Consider the following 18,814-nt stretch of genomic DNA (forward strand, 5'->3'; position numbering starts at 1 on the left):
TGCAGCACACATATCGTCGGTAAGGGAGACGCTCGCGTCGCGCTCGGCTGATGAAACCGCTTTTCAACCGCCACAAATACAGAGAACGTTTGTTTCTATATTGAGATGAGCACAACGCATTTTGTCCTCCTAAATGGGCCAGGGGTACTTGAGTGAGTTCAAAGGTGTTTCAGCAGCATGCAGAGTGGCCATTGTGCACTGGCTTTTCATAGGAGTTGACTCAGAGCATTCCACTCCAACTCACCGCCAGATACCTGCAGCATCTAAAATGCGTAATATTCAACACAGTGCAAAGGAATCACTTTAAAAACCAAGTTTAATCTATTTCAACCAGGTCCAAGTGTTGTTCAGCTAAAGAGATTCAAGCAGGGTTAACACCGACATGTTTTGAAAACCCTTCACAGTCTTTGGCCACAATAAAGAGGATGGCTCTTTTTTGTTTTCGTGGAATGTCGCACTCATTCCTCAGTGAAGATTTTTGTTTGTTTTGCGATCGTATAAAGGCATCTCTTTCAAACATATTAACGGCTCAATGAAAAAAAACAACAACAACAATAAAAACTTGACAGTGTGAACACTCAAAAGAGAAACGTTAATCATAAAAATCATCAAAGTCATGGCTGCTGGTGTTGCGGGACTGAGGACGCAAGGCCATTTCGATCTCTGAATTGCTGTCATCTGATTCTCCCCAAAATGCTGCAAGGAAAAATATATATGTACACCATGAACATCTGTTACAGTAAGGGGGCAGAGATGAATTTGCCCATAGGAATGTTAGAAAATAAAAAGTAAAAAAAAAAAAAAATAATTCCACAGAATTAAATAAATGATACAAAATATAAAGACCAAAATATAGGTAACACACATAGTAGCAAGACACACTACTACGTTTTTTTTTCTCAATGTCTGTTTTCTATTGTAATCTACTTTAAAATGTAATTCATGGCTGTGATCAAATCAGTAATCAGTAAATTCCAATTTTCAGTGCTTGCTGCTCAAGAAACATTTCTTATTATCATCATCAGTGTTGACAAAAGTTGTGCTGCTCCATATATTTTGGAAACTGTGATACTTCAAACCTTTGAATGAAGGTGTAAAAAAAAAAAAGAACAAAAAAATGAAAATAAAATAAAAGCTATTTATTTGACCTTACCTATCTATTAAAGAACCTTGAAATAAAAGTGTCACATATACTTATAATGTATGTGTGTATATATATATATATATATATATATATATATATATATATATATATATATATATATATATATATATATATATATATATATATATATATATATACTACATATTTTATATTTATATATATAAAATTAAATTTATGCACTTAGCAGATGCTTTTATCCAAAGCGACTTACAGTGCATTCAGGCTATCAATTTTTACCTATCATGTGTTCCCGGGGAATTGAACCCTTAACCTTGCGCTTGTTAACACAATGCTCTACCAATTCAGCTAAAGGAACACTATATTTATATATTATTAACCAGCAACAACTCTTTCAATGTCGATATTAATAAGAAATATAATTAATAATGTTTTCTGAAGATGACATTAAAGAATAATAGCTGCTGAAAATCCAGCTTTACCAACAGGCATACATTACATTTAAAAACATCTGAAATTTGTATAATATTTCACAGTATTGCTGTTTTTATTGTATAATGAATTGTGCAGTCTTAGTAAGCATAACTATTGCAAACTTTTGACTGGTAGTGAACTCACAAAATGTAGGCAGTGCAGTAATCAGGTCACGAGTAGTAGTGTCTCTTATTGTGGATTGTAAGCATTAAAATAAAGAGCTATCTGAACAATGTGCTGGCAGCTGCATTTAAAATGTTTTAATACTTCTGTCATTTGTCTTACCCTTTGACTGGACAGCAGAGAAAGCTTTATTTTCTGCAGTCTTCCTGTGAGAAATGAAAAAAAAGAGAGAGATAAGACTACACATTTGTAATAACAATAACATTTTGTTTCACAACATAAAAGCTAAAAAAAAAAAATCCCATGCAATCGGTGCAGCAGCAACACACAGAATACTCCAGGAAGCCTTCATCTCTTACCAAAACGCCATCTTTTCTTTCAAAGGTACCTAACCAAAGCCTGAGGAACATCATTTCCCCTCGGATGGGGCAAGTGGCCAAATAAACTTCCTTGACTTCTTTTCTAATGGCGCTGAAGGACCCGGTCAGGGCGCTCTATTCATAAGAGGACTGAGCGCCGGGTTGCTGGGTTCCCAGGTTCCCATAGAATCACTGATATCTCTATGTAAATGCATGACCCCTGACAAGCCTTTGATCTGCATTGATGCATATGCAAAAGCTCACGCTACTTTTCATACAGGCTTCCTTCTTCATTTACATCAGCACAGGGCTATTCAGATCAACAATGACATCTTCATCTTCACCCTCATCCTCACCATCCATGTCTTCACACATCCATATCATTCATTTCGTTTTCACGTCGATGTACTTTAAAGGATTCTGGGAACACAAGTTTCCCTTTAATGCATTTAGATGAATAAACCGAACACTGATTGTATGTGTATTCACGTGTTCCCCGCGACCCGACTGCAAATTCAGTCACATGTGCACAACCTTGACACTGACCAAAGGAGCTGTAAAGATGTAGTTGACCTCAATTAGGCTGGCTCACATATAATTCAGCTCGGCTCTTTTGTTTCCAGAGCATCTCTGCACAAAGCACGAAATTTCATAAATTCTATTGATGCATGCATGCAGATGCTATGATCAGGGTCAGAACGAACAAGTTATATAAATCACCTCTGGCTCAATAAGAATACAACTCCAAACTCATAAAACACAGAGCACCAGAGTTACAGTAGACAGATACAAAAAGCAGCACAGATGCATTCACTCCCAGGGTCAAAGAACCTGACTGACATGCAGCCCGTGAAAAACCTTTCTGAAACAGATACTGGCAGCTGAATTCTTTTTCATCAACGTTTACAATAAAGAGTAGACTGATCGTAAATGTTACTTTGATGATTTTAGAAGGCGAAGGCGAAGAAACATACTGTTAAGGGTGCAGTCTTGTAAAGCACAACAATGCAGGTAGTAATCATCCTCTTGCTCAAATTGCTCTTTAAGGTGGACTGAGCACAGTCTTTATTAAATGTGATCAACAGATATCTGGAGATATTTGAGATCTGTGGTGCATAGTTCGGAGCACATTCAAAACACGTATCATGAGTATTAGAAATACTTTTGTGTAGCATAATTTGGTATAGTATAGTTATTTTATTTTTTGTTAAGCTCTGTGTTGTCGTTTTTTTTTTTTTGTATACTGACTGAAAATATAATTTTGGTAGAGTTCGCATTTTTCTTGCATTTATTTATTTGGTAATCAGCTGCATTGTACATGGACAGACTGACTGTACATTATTCCTCACCTTGTTTTCTAAAGTTATCACTACTGCATTTATTAGATACAACATATAATACAGCAAAAACAGTACTTTTGTGAAATATTAATACAATTTAAAAGAACAAATTTTTATTGTACCATATTTTATTTCTGTGATGGCAAAGCTACATTTTCAGCCTCTGAAGGATCAAGTGTCACACGATCCTTCAGAAATCATTTTAATATGCTGATTTGCTGCTTATGAAACATTTCTTCTTGTTTTTATCAATGTTGAATACAATTATAATGTTTCAAACATTTTTTTGAATATTTTGATGTATAGAAAATTCTAAATAATAAAAATTACTTTAAAAATATATTTTTGACCACAAATGGTAATGTTAACTTATTGCATATTATTTATTTGATTTATTTTGTAATCCAGGAGTATGTTTTGCCATGTCCTACTCTATAGACTGATACTACAGGAATTGCTGATAGGAGACATAAAGGACATTTTTTGAATAACAATTACATTGATGGGTCATGCTTAAAAAAATGCTTTATGGGATGTATGAAAATTAAATACTAAACTGTCTGCAGAAATGAACATTTTAACAAACAAACATCTTGTGTCCAATTTCCCATCTCCCTTTCAAACTGAAAGCTGAAAATAGGGAGGCTTTTCTCTTCCCCAGTAGTGAACGCTAAAGCCAAATTTGAGGGCTTTTTCCCCCTTTAGTCATGATGAGCTCAATAATAAATACATGTTTGGGTGGGTAAATAGGGCTATTCTTTTATATAACTTGCTTGCCATGGGAATGCTCTATCAGCTGTGCCACTTCAGACAGTGACGAGTCTGATTTCAAGACACTATTATCATAGAGAGCTGTGAATGCCACTGACCCTCCAATCTAATATTCCATTTCCATAAACATTTATGCCAGTTCATCTTGCACTGAGGTTCACTTAATTGAGGCAACGAATCTGAATATGTAAGACAGGGCTGGCCACTGTTTGGCTGTGTCTCATACACAGAGGTGAATGTAATGTGTAAAATGATGCAAATTACTGCTTTGACGGCAACCTCTCTCTATTTCCCTCCGCTCCGGCGTTTACTTTTTCCGCTCTCCCTCTGTTCCACGTTGTTTTGAGCATTTGGATGTATTTGCGATATTTGATGAAAAGTGCCCCAGTGCGTTTTTAGGCAAGCATTTGATACATTAATATATGGGGTGTGTGGGTTGTTGTTATGATATCTATGAGCTATGAATAAAAGACGTCTCTCGGCATCCTATGCAGCAATACGCTTCATGTAAATAGACTGCAGTTAGTCTGCGTTTGTTGTCTGGGCCAAGTTATTTTCATAATACCTGTGATCACATCCGATTATAGCTCTGCGATTACATTTGATGAAAGTGTATCATTTTGATATTGTTCCTTTTGAAATAGTCTGTTTATAAAGTAAAACAAAATGTATGTGTGTCACGTCAAAGCTCGCAGATACTCACTTATATAAAAAAAACTAATGTAATTTATCGATTGGATGGATGGATAGATGAATAGATAGATAGACAGATAGATAGATATAGTTGATTATGATGTTGCAATATATTTTACAGTAAATACTGTCCACTTAATTCCATGTTTAATTTAGTGTGTTACTTGACAATTCATTGTAAATAATTGTGAAACTAATAGCAATTTGAGTGCAAATTTTTTCCACAACAGTTTTATTTTTCAGTCTATACGTATAAAAGGAACTATATCTCTCATGAAAATATAGCATATGAATATAAACATCTATACGCCTCCACACATAATAGAGCTTGTGTTTGTGAAGGTAGCAGTAGCACCTCCTACACTGGTCCCAGCTGTGACCTACAGCAGCACTGATTTACCATTGATAGACCCCTGAAAGAGCCGAGAGCTCTGGAGTGAGGTAATGATTCAGAGCAGCAGAGAGAGCGCCCTCTACTGTCACCCGCTGCCACTGTCACAGCACCCACGGCTGGGCTGAATATGAGTCCCCTCTGCTGGACAACAACCAGAACTGCAGGAGCACAGGCAGGAGGCTTTTCTATTTATTTGTGGTGTATACACAGAGAGCACCTCAAAGAATCTGGGTCACTGCATTTACCCCCCCCCCCCCCCAACCCCACCCCTTTTAACTTTGGTATTAATTTAATATAACAAAATGAAGACCTCACGTCTGAAATAAAGAAAGTGTCATTTTTGGCTCAGTGAATTAAATGTTGTTATGCGTACAGAGGATATTCTTTTTTTAGTGGACAAAAGGAGGTGGACATAGAGAGGCACAAAGAAAGAGAGTGACCCCCACTGGCTACTGCTGTTTAGTGCTACCCCCGTTACACCCACCAGCGCCCGCACACGAGCATTCACTGGTGCATAAGCTGAAGACACGCTCACCACTGCTAGTGTAGATGACCAAAACCAGAAAAAGAGACAAAATAAATCAATCACTGTAACGATAACAAAAAATAATAATTTTAGTTATTTTACAGATTTGTATTTCTCATTGCAATATTTCTAATTTTAAAGCTGAAATAAAAATGAATAAAAACAATATAGAAAAAATATGGCAATTAAAACGTAGTAGTATCTCGATGACACAAACAATTAAAGTGCAAATTTGTCAAACTACAAAAACTCCTACAAGGGTGTGTAAAAGACCTTTTACACTTTAACCATCCTGCTGGAGTTACACAAGCATTTGTTTTCTTCAATGTGAGAAACTGATGAAACATTGGTTAAGATGTTATAAAAAACCAACTACTAATCCTAACCTTTTATTTTTCAGCAACAGAGTGGGACAGCGAGCGAGATCTGCGCAACATGCCTGCAGTAGCAGAGGACACAATAGTGGCTGAAGAGGAGGAAGCTGTGGCATGCAGCCTTAAACAAAGCGCAGGAACAAGAGGTCTTTACATGGAGTGCAGCTGCTTACTCCAGCGCTCTCCTTCCTGAATCACTGCGGCACACAGGCGTAACAAATACCGCCTGGTCCGTCCAACAAGCCTCTGAATTATAACACAATAAAACGCTGTGTTCCTTAAAAGTATTTTGCAGTAAAAACGGCACGCTGACGAGAGCACAGGGAAGGGAATAAAAAAAAAAACGGGGGTGGATATGAAAGACCCCAATTCTCTTCAGTGCTATAATAGTGAAATGAACACACATAAATGTGTTAAAAGTATCTCTTTGCATCTTGTATGGACTGCATGTATTTAATCTGGAAAGCTTATTATGGGCGAGTCATTGCTATGCAAAGCAGTGCCTGACGCTTTTCTCTGGTCTTTTCAGCCCAGCTCAGTGTTTGGCCAATAGGCCTGGCCCCCCGCCTCTCATTGGGCATTCATAACATGCAACATTTGCACAATGTATCTCTCAAAGACTGCTGAATAGGGGGCCTTAATACTCATGTAAACAACTGCAAACCAATTACTTAATGAATCAGCCCCACACATAATGAGGAGGCGCACAAAGGCCCATAAATGCATTTTTTTGCACCAAAGCGCCTGCTTTAAACTCCAATTCTTCAGCTACGGTCTCAGCTTAAGCGCAAAAATCATAATTACGGCTAAGAAAGAGAGGCACTTGATTTATTTTATTTTGCTTTATTACTATTTTGTCGGGAGTTTCGGTCCCAACCAGAAGGTCTTTTAATGTGCCCATCGGCTCGGTGACAGAATGACAGCAGTAAGTGACGGAGACGAGAGAGCGAGAAAGACGAGAGGACGGGGGAACAGCACATGTAGTGTTCTACTGGTGCTCGAGTGCAGGGTACTTGTAGAGGCAATAAAGCGCAAGAAGTGACTGGCAGAAGAGGAATTCTTCAACACAGCACAAAAAAAAAAAGTGCCACTAAATATTTTACCTGAAAGCAAAGCAAATGCAGCAGTGAAATCCTTCATCTTTGCAGCGAGCTCCGCCAGGGTTCTCTCTGTGAGGTTCTGGGATGATCCAAAAGCATCTCACACTAGAGACAGCTTATGTTTATTAATGAGGCCATTCATTGGGCAGACTGTGGCATCCATCAGAGAGCTCTATCAGAGTGTGATCATTATACCCTTTCCTCTGCAAATAGTGTAAACTAGCCGAGAGAGCGCGAGGGGAGGTGGGCAAAGAGTGGGCATAAAGACTGGGCAGAAGAGAGAAGAGGAGTACGAGGGGGAAAAAAAAGACAGGGAGGGAGACTTTCGTCCCTTGTGTCAGCGTGATGCTCGGAAAAGCATGTGAAATCAGAGACGATTACTCTTCTCCAGGTTTACCCATCCATTACCTCCCCTAATGGATTCATGAAGGAGAGGTGCTGCTGGGAGGGCTGCGTGTCTTAGCTGATTGTGTGAACTTGTGTTGATGTGAAAACCTAAACACTGTACCCTCAAGATCCTTTTTCATCATTCAAAGTCCTGATTTACTGAAGCAATCAAATAATGCCGATGATAAGAGAGGAAGCTCTGAATGGAAATACAGCTTGACTGATGCCTCCCACGTGAACTTGTGTTAATGATGCTAACAGTGTTTCAAGGACAAACACTTATTGCTTTTTTATTAAAAGAGGACAAATGGGAAAAATGTAAATTCTTATATACATACATACATACATACATATATATATATATATAATTTTTTGGGTACTTACCTGCTATTTTGTGCTAAAGACTCCCGGAGCGCCTCAGACCTCTCCAATTTGTTAATGTCTTTAGATAAGAAAATAATTTAAATATAAAAGAAGGGAAAAGGTGTGCTATTATTACATATTTATCCTACAATATTAAAAATGCATTATACACAGTTTTGTAATGTAAATAGCATATACTTGTCTGATAAAATACAGATAATATTTACTATGAATAACAGTCAACACTCCAGATGTTTTTAGATGTAACTGGGTTGAATAGTTATTGTAAATGTAGTTTAAAAGAAAAGGGCTATTTATGTACATACATTATTATAATTAAAAGTGATTTACAATTGGGGCAATCAATAATAATAATAATAATAATAAAAACGTTAGTTTATGGTTGTCTGCCAATTATGGTGCTGGTACTTTAGGCCTGAGGTGCAGGAAACAAATGAACTTTTTAGGCACAAATGGTAAATATTTTTGAGAATGAGCCATTTAAAAATAAATATTTACAAACACACTGTGGACAGACAACCTGCAAACTCTCCAGGAAAATAAATGTAACGATTCAACTTTAGCTCTGTTATTTTCCGTTACCTGACGGCTCAGAATCCTCCTCCTCTGAGTCACTCCAGTGCCTCTCTTGTGCCACAGACTGTTTAAGCAGCTGATATGCTTTGGTCTCTATAGAAAAAAAAATACAAAATGCGAAAGCAGCTAATCAAATATTTACTAAAGACCTCGACTTCCAACTTTCCAGAGCCCTGATGTTTGATGAACCAGCATCAGCTCTTTAAGGCCACTGATGAGCAAAGAGAGGAGGTGAAAAACAGAGTGAGCGAGCACTGAACTATTGATCTAATCCAGACAAAAAAAAGAGCTTGCCGGCTTTGTGTTGCCGCACATCTTATATGTTTCCATTCAAAATCGTTTATAGGCTCTATAAACTTTGGAAATTGAGATCTTTAACCAGCGAGCATTCAAGATTAAAATATTTTTGAAAACGAGCCCTGGAAACCAAAAGTATGACGGTTTTAAATGCCGAGAGCAAATAAATAAATAAATAAATAAATTGTCAAAGTGGTTAATACTTTCCAGCATCTCATTATCCTGATATCTGCAGTATGGTATGTTGTTTGTTGCTTGTTTCTTCTGGTGTAATGACTGCAAAATATAGGCACCAGTAGCATGTAGAAAAGCATCTAAAGATTTCCTTTTTGTTCGCCATATACATAAAACACTATTGTGCGTGGCATGGAGACGGTGGAAGGCCACCCTTCGGACACTGTTTCCACTGATGATTGCAAAGTGATGTAATACGAAAGGCAACAGAACTCGACGCAGTCTTCATTAGCCGCCTGTAAACAGCTCATGAGCAGCCAGGGACAGCAGAGGCGGTTTTCTACAACCATAATGCCTTTGATTAGTTGCAGTGAGAAGCTGGACTTCTCTCTCCGTGGCGCTCTTGGGCTAGCCCCGCGCATGAAAGGCACAGTTTGAAATCAGATAGCCAAGTGGAATAATGGATAGTTTTACATTTCTGAGCTGGCGCTGGGACTTGCTACCCGAGGCTTTTCAAAGGATGCCTTGACATCCAGTCTTTTCAAGTCTGCCTCTGGCTGGCATTGTTTAGCAGATAATGAGAACCAATGACAGATCTTGTGCGGCACCCCCAACCCGGCCAGTGGACAATTAAACCTCCGCATTATGCGCTCTGAGAATCTCAGTTTCACCCATACCTAGAGCAGAAGAAAAGAGACGGGTTTGTTTTCTCTGCCGATAATTAGAGGAACTGTTTCACTCTTCAGGTGGGACTTTGACCTCTGATTCACCTTGATCATCCTTTCACAGCTATCCAGTTGGGAAAAAAAGGGACCCCCATTATCTACTGCGTGAGGAGAAAGACAAAACCGGCACAGAAGAACTCCCGAAAGGGCGCTTCTTCGATCTGCCTTTTTACCTCTAATAGGAATACTTTCCACTGGGCTTTGGTCGGCACTGTCCTCTTCAGCACTTTGAATTCCTGAAACAAAGAAAAGAGAAGGAAAGCGCAGCTCAGAGAGAGACGGTGGAAGAGCGAGACAGAGGAGAAACGAGAAAGAAAAGAGAGAGAGAGAGACAGAGCTGGGGAAGGGGGGTGGGGAGCTTTTTGAATCTGAACAGCAGGACTGATTAGGACAGGTTTAAAGGGAGAATGAAGGCTGGCTGGCTTTGTCAGAAATGAGATTTGGGCAAAAGTGTATTCTCATGAGGGTCAGAGCTCTGGCATCCTGCGAGTACTCGAGGTCCCCTCTTCCTTCATCAGAACGGAGCCACCGAGATGATGCTTCTCTGCTTTGGCACTGGAAATGAGCTGTTCATGCGCTTCGCCTGCTTTTGGGGAGTCCCTCTCAGATTCTCTCTCTGATCTAAACTGTCTGGCCGAGCACGGCTCTTAACACCTCTCCGTATTTAAACAGTCTATTCATCTGAAGCCGGAAACCTGATTTTTGCAATAAGCAGAATTTGTAAAAAAGTGCCAGCTAAGAGGAGATATCAGACAAGCCTACTAACCTTGTGCTCCAACAGTTTGCTCTCTTGTTGTGGAAGGCCTGGCGGGCTTGATTTCCACACTGTCATCCAGAAGAGAGGGCAAGCTGCAAGAAGATGACAGTTCACTTTCTGACGGCTGATGGTTCTCAGGTTCGTGGGTCAGAAGCCTCTTCAAAAGCTCCCCTGCCTGGATGACAAAGAGACGACTTGTCTTTATTTCAGGGTTCCACCACCTAATATTTCCAGTCTTGCATGATTAGAAAAAATTATAATTCACAAAAACGTCTGCATGCCTGGAAATCACAGTTTTGAAATTCCCTGATATTTCCAGATCATGTTATTCATAATGATAACAATATGTGTATAGTGTCCAGATTCAGCCTGACTAAACTGAATGGTGTTTTTTTTTTTGGGGGGGAATTTGCTAAAAACAGCAACAACAAAACATACATGATTCCTGCAGAGAATCGGCAGCATCCACTGAATGTCTGTTAATTAAACATTTTGGCAGTACTATTTATCACATTTTACCATGTATGTGAATTAAAAAAATAGATTCTCCAGAATTCCAATTATTTTCTTGCAAAAATCAGTGCCCCTCACTGCTCAGCCTCTCATCTTCTCACATACAGTTCTACAAGATCTGAGGGCTGATACCACAGGCAATGCACTGCATGAGGGAAGCTCGTGACTGACTTTAAAAACTATAAACTAAAATAGCTATCTTTATTCAAAGCTCTGCTCTCAACTTAAAACTGCTGTTCAGCAATATTACAAAACACTGATATTACTATGTCTTTGTAAACTGTTAGTTAAATTGTCATCTTTGAGTCAGATCTTGAGACCAGATACAGAACAGACAGAACAACTGAAAAATACATAAGCATTATATAAACCGCAACTATAAAGCAAGCCAAATAGTCACTATGCGAGTAAAAATGCTGATCAATTCTGCACTCTGTCAAGAGAAACTATCAGAAATAATGACAAGGAAAGGAGGTCAAATGTCAACTATTATCACATCCTAGCAATAGATTCCCACATCGTCTTATAACAACAGGAGAGCAACACCAACCCCATGACCTCATTTTAACAAAAATAACTTTATGAAGCTGAAATTTATAACAGGGCTGCTCTACGAAACGCCCATATACATTTACAGGATGAGGTCATTTTAATGGGACAGCTGCATCATATTCAAAAAACATTATTTTCCTGTAATTGTTACATATTCCAGGATAATAATACACCCATATTCACCACTAAAGACATTAAAAAGTGGTTTTATGGACACTAACACGAAACTTTAAGGGCATTTTCAGCAATGCTGAAGTAGATTTCCGTTTTAATTCATTAAAGAACTGGAGTTTTTCCTAGAAAAACTGTTTCCTGCTGTAAACAGCTAAGGACCCGTGGAAGAATGAAAGAAAGTAATTGGTTACATCGCAGCATTGGAAATATTCCTGTTTTAAACCATGAAACTGAGCCATTGGATATCACACAAGCAACGTGTATTTTCTGTGCAAGAGTTATGCCGGTGAACATCTTAATCTCAGTCAATTCACTATACAGAAAGTGAAAGTACAAATGGAACGACAGAGTAACGGAGCTTTCGGCATCTGACGACATATTCTCTCAGAGACAATACGGCTCTATATGGCCCGTACATAGTTTTTGAAAGTCAGTGCCTGAAAAAGCTTATTTCATTGATTTTTATTGATGACTGCAGTGTTAATATTTTAATTATATAATTCTAATTCAATTTGCAATAGAACTGTTTTAAAAGTCCTTAAATCAAGAAGCAAAGAGCCTAATCTTTTGTTATCCTCACAGTGTGTCAGTTATGTGGTAATTATTACAGGGCATATTAATTGTAATCTTGATTTAATAATAAAAGTAACTTCATAATAATAATAATGTAAAAGGCCTACATTAATTGGAAATGGCAATTAATGCCATTATTGCCAAATTTATTTTATTTTTTTACAATACACATATCTATCGGCGATGCAAGATCATCTTACAACGTAAGCCAGCAAAGGTAGGTGATCGCAGGCATAAAGATGTCTGCTACGCCACTGACTCAACTGGTGCAACACGTTGCCTGTCTTGTTAAGCGCAGTGGCACTGAGAAAATTACATTTCACACACTTTAAGCACTTTTATTTTCCAAATGTAATAGGATTAGTCTAACTAATTGTTCGGTTTGTAAAGCATACCGAACCGAAAGCCTCGTACCGAACGATTCAATATGAACATGTGTATCGTTACAACCCTAATAGATAGATTTGACTAAAATAAGTAATAAACACAATTTATCACCACAAACTGATTTAGACTATGGCTGTAGACAATTCACCATATTATATAACAGGTATGTGCCAACAATACTTGCAGTATAAAAAAAAAACTGAGACTGAGAAATTATTGGGAAGCAGAAATCAGGTAAGAGTAAGAGCGATACCTTCTCAGTGTAGGTGGCATTATTTGGCACTAGGAGGGGAGTGAAGAGCTGGATGATGTGGTCGATGCTGAGGATTTTCTGTTGCTGAAGCTGTAAGAAGTGTCTGAAGCAGCAGTCCCACAGCAGAGCACTATCAGCTGACAGACACGACCTGTATACCCAAATCATACAATCAAATAATGGCGAGAAACATAAACATTAATATATATGTGTGTGTATATTATATTATTATTATCTTTTTTATATGTACATATCAGCGATACAATACAAAAAAATGCAGTATTACAAAAACAGCTTAGTACTTTGTCAGTGGAACCCAGTGAAGCTGTAAGTCTTACACTTATAAAACATTAAATCAGTAATCAATTAAAAACACACTCCAGTTTAATCATTCCAAAACACAAGAAACAGAAAAGCCAAAATAAATAGGCTCTCAAATACTCAATGACAGTGAAACAAGCTGAGAACTGTAAGGAAGCACTATACCTGATCTGTTCTGGTTTTGTAGCTGATGACCAGTGAGTGTTGATCAGATCACTGGGTAACAGGCATCCGTGAGATAGACTGCAGGACAACAGGGGCAGCTGCTGCAGAACCACAGCACCACACACATGCACTTCCACACCATCCAGACGCCCACACTGACCACATATACTGGGCAAAACATAAAGAAACATGACCTTAGAAACCAGAATATGTTGAGTTCAGTCACACACATTTGAGCCGCCTTTATATCTGCACAAATATTCTTCACTTCAAATTACACAAATAAACACAGAAAACAGTAAACTGGCATGTATGGATGCCACTGCAAAATCGTTACTATAACAATTCACTGTGATTCAAAACCACTTAGAAACCAAGATTTATTGCCAGAGTGTTGTTGGTGCCAAAGTAATGGCACTTAATTTATAGTGAGAGCCCTTAAAGGCAGGATAATGCAATTTCCACTGAATCTGTGAACACTACAGCAACATGAGAGGAAGCAGACTCAAGGAGGGAACAAAACATCTTCCTTCTCTGACCTGATGATATCCTCGAGTTTCTGCTCATGGACTGTGCTTCTGTAGAGGTTCATGTCTTTAGCACTGAGACGTCGCTCAATGCTGTGCAGAAGATGACAAAATCCTTCCATGGAGAGCCTGGAAAACAAGAACCAACAAACAAGTTAAATTATCATGTATATTGTGTATATACCGTATAGAAACTACATTTTGCAAGCAAAAATTCTGTTTAATTTGAAATACAGAATGGGACTTGATATTATCAACTGGGAATTGACCCTTCGCAGGGAGATTGACTGGCAGGGGATCTGACCAATCATATTGCTGAATCTGGTCATTTTGTCCGTCAAACAAACCAGACAGGAGAGTAGATTTACTTTGGTGGACTTAAACTTGGATATTAGTATATATTGATGCCTGTCCATTGTTGAAATAAAATACCTTCTAATGTGCATTAATATTTTTGTCATGCTTTTTAACTAGTAAATATGAAAAGATGATCGGTTGAGGTGCTGCTTTAACTGAGGTGCTACAGCAATCTGTCATGACACATTTTAGAGCCACACAATGGTATTTATCATTTAAATTTCTTAAAAATTGAAAACATTTTAAAGCTGAGACATTGTTTCATAAAAGAAATAACTTGCTGTCTCTTGTCTGAGAGTGAGTTTGCAATGGATTCTGGAGGACTTTTGAGGCGGACCACTTTTAAGGGGCATTTAGAAATGGGATGAGGAGGATGAAGATGATGTTCACCTTCGACAGCATCTAGACATATCCTAATTGTAACTCTTTTTTCAAATCTTCCATCATTTTCTTCAGTTGATGTCACATTAATTACATGAAGTGACATTACATGTATTTACATACAAGATGACATTTTTATTTTTCTGAATGTTAAGCACTGATGAGTTGTGCACAGTAAGACCAGGAACGTGCATTAGGAATTTAAGTACGTTAATTTTTTTTTAATTGCATTAAAAAAAATTAAATTTCAATTAAACAAACACACACACACACACGCACACAGTATTATTAATATATTATTCTTCTCTGGTTTTAAATGAGAAGCATTGGCTGTAGAAATTTGAAATATTGTCTGTGGCTCATTTTGTTTTAGCAGATCCATATCTCTCCCACTGACGTATTAAGCACTGGGTGGCCCTTTATAGAATAGCTTCTGCAAAACCTGGACCCAAATCCTAAAACCCCCACTATATAAAATGGGCAAAAAGAATTTATGACAATCTATAATGGGCCCTGGGGTCAGAGGCCACCAAACAATCGCTGCCTCTCTTTGGCAGGTTGTTTCCTGGAAACACCCTGATTAAGCTGCTTGTGTGAATTATATCCATGACATTCTGTCGAGCACAATCCATCTGGGCAAAGTCCTCTTCAAAGCGGCTGAAACAGCCTTCCCCCCATACATCCCTCTGCTCTGTCATCATCTTCCCCCTAGTTTATTCGCCAGGGCTCTTCAAAACACCAAACACACCCAAACAGCGGCTGATTACAGAATATTGTTGGCAACATCCATAGGTGTTTGCTCTTGAGGCCATTTATGAGGAGCATGTTTTCTATATTTCAACAATTTGTTTTCTCCACAACAGCAATAATGGTTCCTCTAGCATATATTCTAGTCCTCCTTAGAAATAGCATGCAACAAGGGAACTGATGTGACTCAGATAAAGCATGGAGATACTGAGATACGAATATGTTAACAAATCAATCGGTGAAGATACACAGTCATTACAAATTCAGTATCATACTTGAAAGAGCTTCATACTGGATCCATTACAAGGTGTTTTAGTGCTGATCTTTCCTTTTATAAAGTTAGAATTACAATGGGTTAGTTGAAAGATCAACTGGAGCACATCAAGATCTTTGAAAACACAAACTCGTGCTGTCATATGAGAGGCTGAGAGGGAATGCTCGAAAGAATACAATGATACACTCTCCTCTCTAGACCCGAGCGCACGATAGCCTTGACTCCACTTTCGCATCACAACATGTGCGACATGCTATTTACTAAATGTTAAGATTGATACTAATGGTTTCTCCTTCTCTTGCTTACACGCACAATAACATTACAAGAGCTTTGTTCTTAGCCTGGCCTCTTTACAAGGCCACAAACTCTCATTTTAACAGCAAACATTCACAACGAATAATAACATGCCGGAGAGGTCACTACCAACCATATTCGTATCTAGACAATGTGAGCAAAAATTTAATAATGTAGTAGCCCGAGAAGTGGTGGGTGTCTTCAATAAAATGTCATTTAAATCTATTAAAAGGTCTTAAATTACAAGGAAACACTTTACAATCACCTCCATAGGGAACCACTGAGGATTAGCACACGCATTAGCATCTAAAGTGAAGGGGATGTTTGTTTTGATACACAACATCTCATTTGATCACAGAGCCCTTATTATTATGCATGAAGCAAACAAATGATTCTGCCAAAAAATTCTGCCATACAGAATTTGCATGCATACCTTAGTACTATGTATGTATACCAATTCATTAAAGTAGATAATGCACTCCATGTATGCACTGGGCAATAATGATCAAATAAACTTCCATTAATCTATCTATTCACTGCAGAATTAAAGGAACATTCCACTTTTTTTGAAAATAGGCTCATTTTACAACTCCCTTAGAGTTAAAAGGTTGAGTTTATCCATTTTGGAATCCATTCAGCTGATCTCTGGGTTTGGCGGTAGCACTTTTAGCTTAGCTTAGCATAGATCATTGAATCTGATTAGACCGTTAGCATCTCACTCAAAGATGACCAAAGAGTTTCGATATTTTTCCTATTTAAAACTTGACTCTTCTGTAGTTACATCGTGTACTAAGACCAACGGAAAATGAAAAGTTACGAAGTGATATTACGCAGCGCCTGAAAACAGTCGAAAACAGTCAAACTCAACTGTTTAACTCTAGGGGAGTGTATATATATATATATATATATATATATATATATATATATATATATATATATATATAGCAGGAGAATTTAGTAATATAATGTTGTAACTGATATTGTCTCTTTTTCAAAAGTTATGTCCATAAGCACAGCAGCATGTGTTACGAAGGGGTTGAAGGGACAAAATCTTGTTATCAACACATATAGACTAACAGGCATAAGTACTCACAAATGTACATACATTTATTTCATATGTTTTAAAGTGAAAATGAAAATGGACTGGTTTTTATATGTGCATTCAATTATAAATATAAAGACTTAAATATAAATATAAAATATAAAAATATTTTAAAAAATTAAGCATCAAGCCAGTCTACTAACTATCCACCTGAGCAGAGCCTTCAAGATGCCCACACTTTTATTCTTCAGTAAATTCTATGAAGTCAAGAAATAGTTGAGTCTACTGGGACTTGGGGTCAAATTTCCCGAGGAGAAAATTGCTCCCTTAAAGCTTTATCTGGGATTAGGCCAATAATGTTGGATTTGGGGTTTGAGCCTTCCTTACAAGGTGTCCTAAAGCCACAACTGAGCCTTACTGAGTGAGGTTGTTTGCTGCAGAACCCCAGTTCATTAAATCTGTACACCCATGTGGACATGTACACGCTTCCCCATCCGACAAAACCACACACAGATAAATGATCTCCCACTTGATGTTTATACTTTTTGCCGAAACTCTACTACTGACTGTATTAGCTTCCCTTTTCATAACAGCTCTACAATTCAGTGATTTCAAAATGCTTAATCTTTCTTTTCAAAAAAAAAAAAAAGCCCTCCTCAGTACACTCTAATGGCCAATATTGCCCACAGCCCATTGTGTGTGGATCAAGGATTCTATAAGAACTGCAAATACACATAAACATTGTTAAATTACAAACATGGTGGATATCCAATATCGACAGACAGGTAGAGAAAAGGGTTTGAGTAATAATCAATATCTAACCTGATGAAATTATTTATTCAATGTTTTCTTCATTATATTGAATCTGCAACAACAGTGATCTTTCATAAAGATATGTTTGATCATTAACTTTCAAATTCATTATTATGCAAACACAGGAGGAGAGTTCTTGGCATGATTTTTTGTCTTTTAATTTCTCAGATAATGTAGGAAATCAAATTAAATGAAATAGATGAAGTTAACTGTGACAAGATGATTGACAAGGCAGTTTAAATGTTCTCATAAACCTCATAAAACTCTTTAGGTTGAACGAGTTTCTGGCTGTGTTCAGAAGGAAGATATTAGTTGTACAATCCATGCAACCGTACCTGTTAGGGGATTCGTGAGAGTAAGACCTTCCAGGTTCCTGTGTGTTGACCTGCTTGTGTGTGCCACCTTTGGTTTGAAAGGATATTACATGCTGTTCTTGAATTACAACATCTCCTCTCAAGGCTTGATGTCTGCTGTTAGTGTGATCTAAAATGTGTAGAAGATTATAATTCTTAAAATGGGGTAATCAAAAAATATTTACATATGTACAACTGCAGTTAATTGAGCAGAAAAATTCAAACCTGAAAGATCTTGATGTCTTGGTGAAGAGTCACCTTCATCCTCTGCAGACACTTCCTCATCGTCACCTCCAGAGTTCATGTATTGTGAGGAATCTCTTGGATCAGTAGTATCTGAGGAAGGACTGCGGCTCGGACACCTCTCTAATGACACAATGTGTGCAGGCTTCTTTGCGGTCACAGATCGAGAGGACACCTCGGCTTCTTTCAGGGTTGTGTGAGGTGAGTTTAGTTCTTCCCATCTATGCTGCTCTCCTGTCCTCTGAAAGACGTCCCAATCAGACTTCAT

The 18,814-nt window shown here is 37.9% G+C and overlaps 1 protein-coding gene across 1 annotated transcript; it reads right to left on the reverse strand.

The window, feature by feature from the left end:
- Positions 1-301: 301 nt before the first annotated feature.
- kiz (kizuna centrosomal protein) lies at positions 302-18,814 on the reverse strand (the record flags this gene model as incomplete). Its single annotated transcript, XM_026285373.1, is given in 11 exon segments — positions 302-696; positions 1,883-1,926; positions 8,049-8,106; positions 8,631-8,717; positions 9,994-10,056; positions 10,587-10,752; positions 13,030-13,180; positions 13,516-13,683; positions 14,055-14,171; positions 18,286-18,433; positions 18,529-18,814. Coding segments are annotated over 11 exon segments (1,392 nt in total), but the record flags the coding sequence as incomplete, so codon positions are not given.

This window comes from Carassius auratus, chromosome 17 (assembly GCF_003368295.1).
Source record: "Carassius auratus strain Wakin chromosome 17, ASM336829v1, whole genome shotgun sequence".
NCBI classification, from domain to species: domain Eukaryota; kingdom Metazoa; phylum Chordata; class Actinopteri; order Cypriniformes; family Cyprinidae; genus Carassius; species Carassius auratus.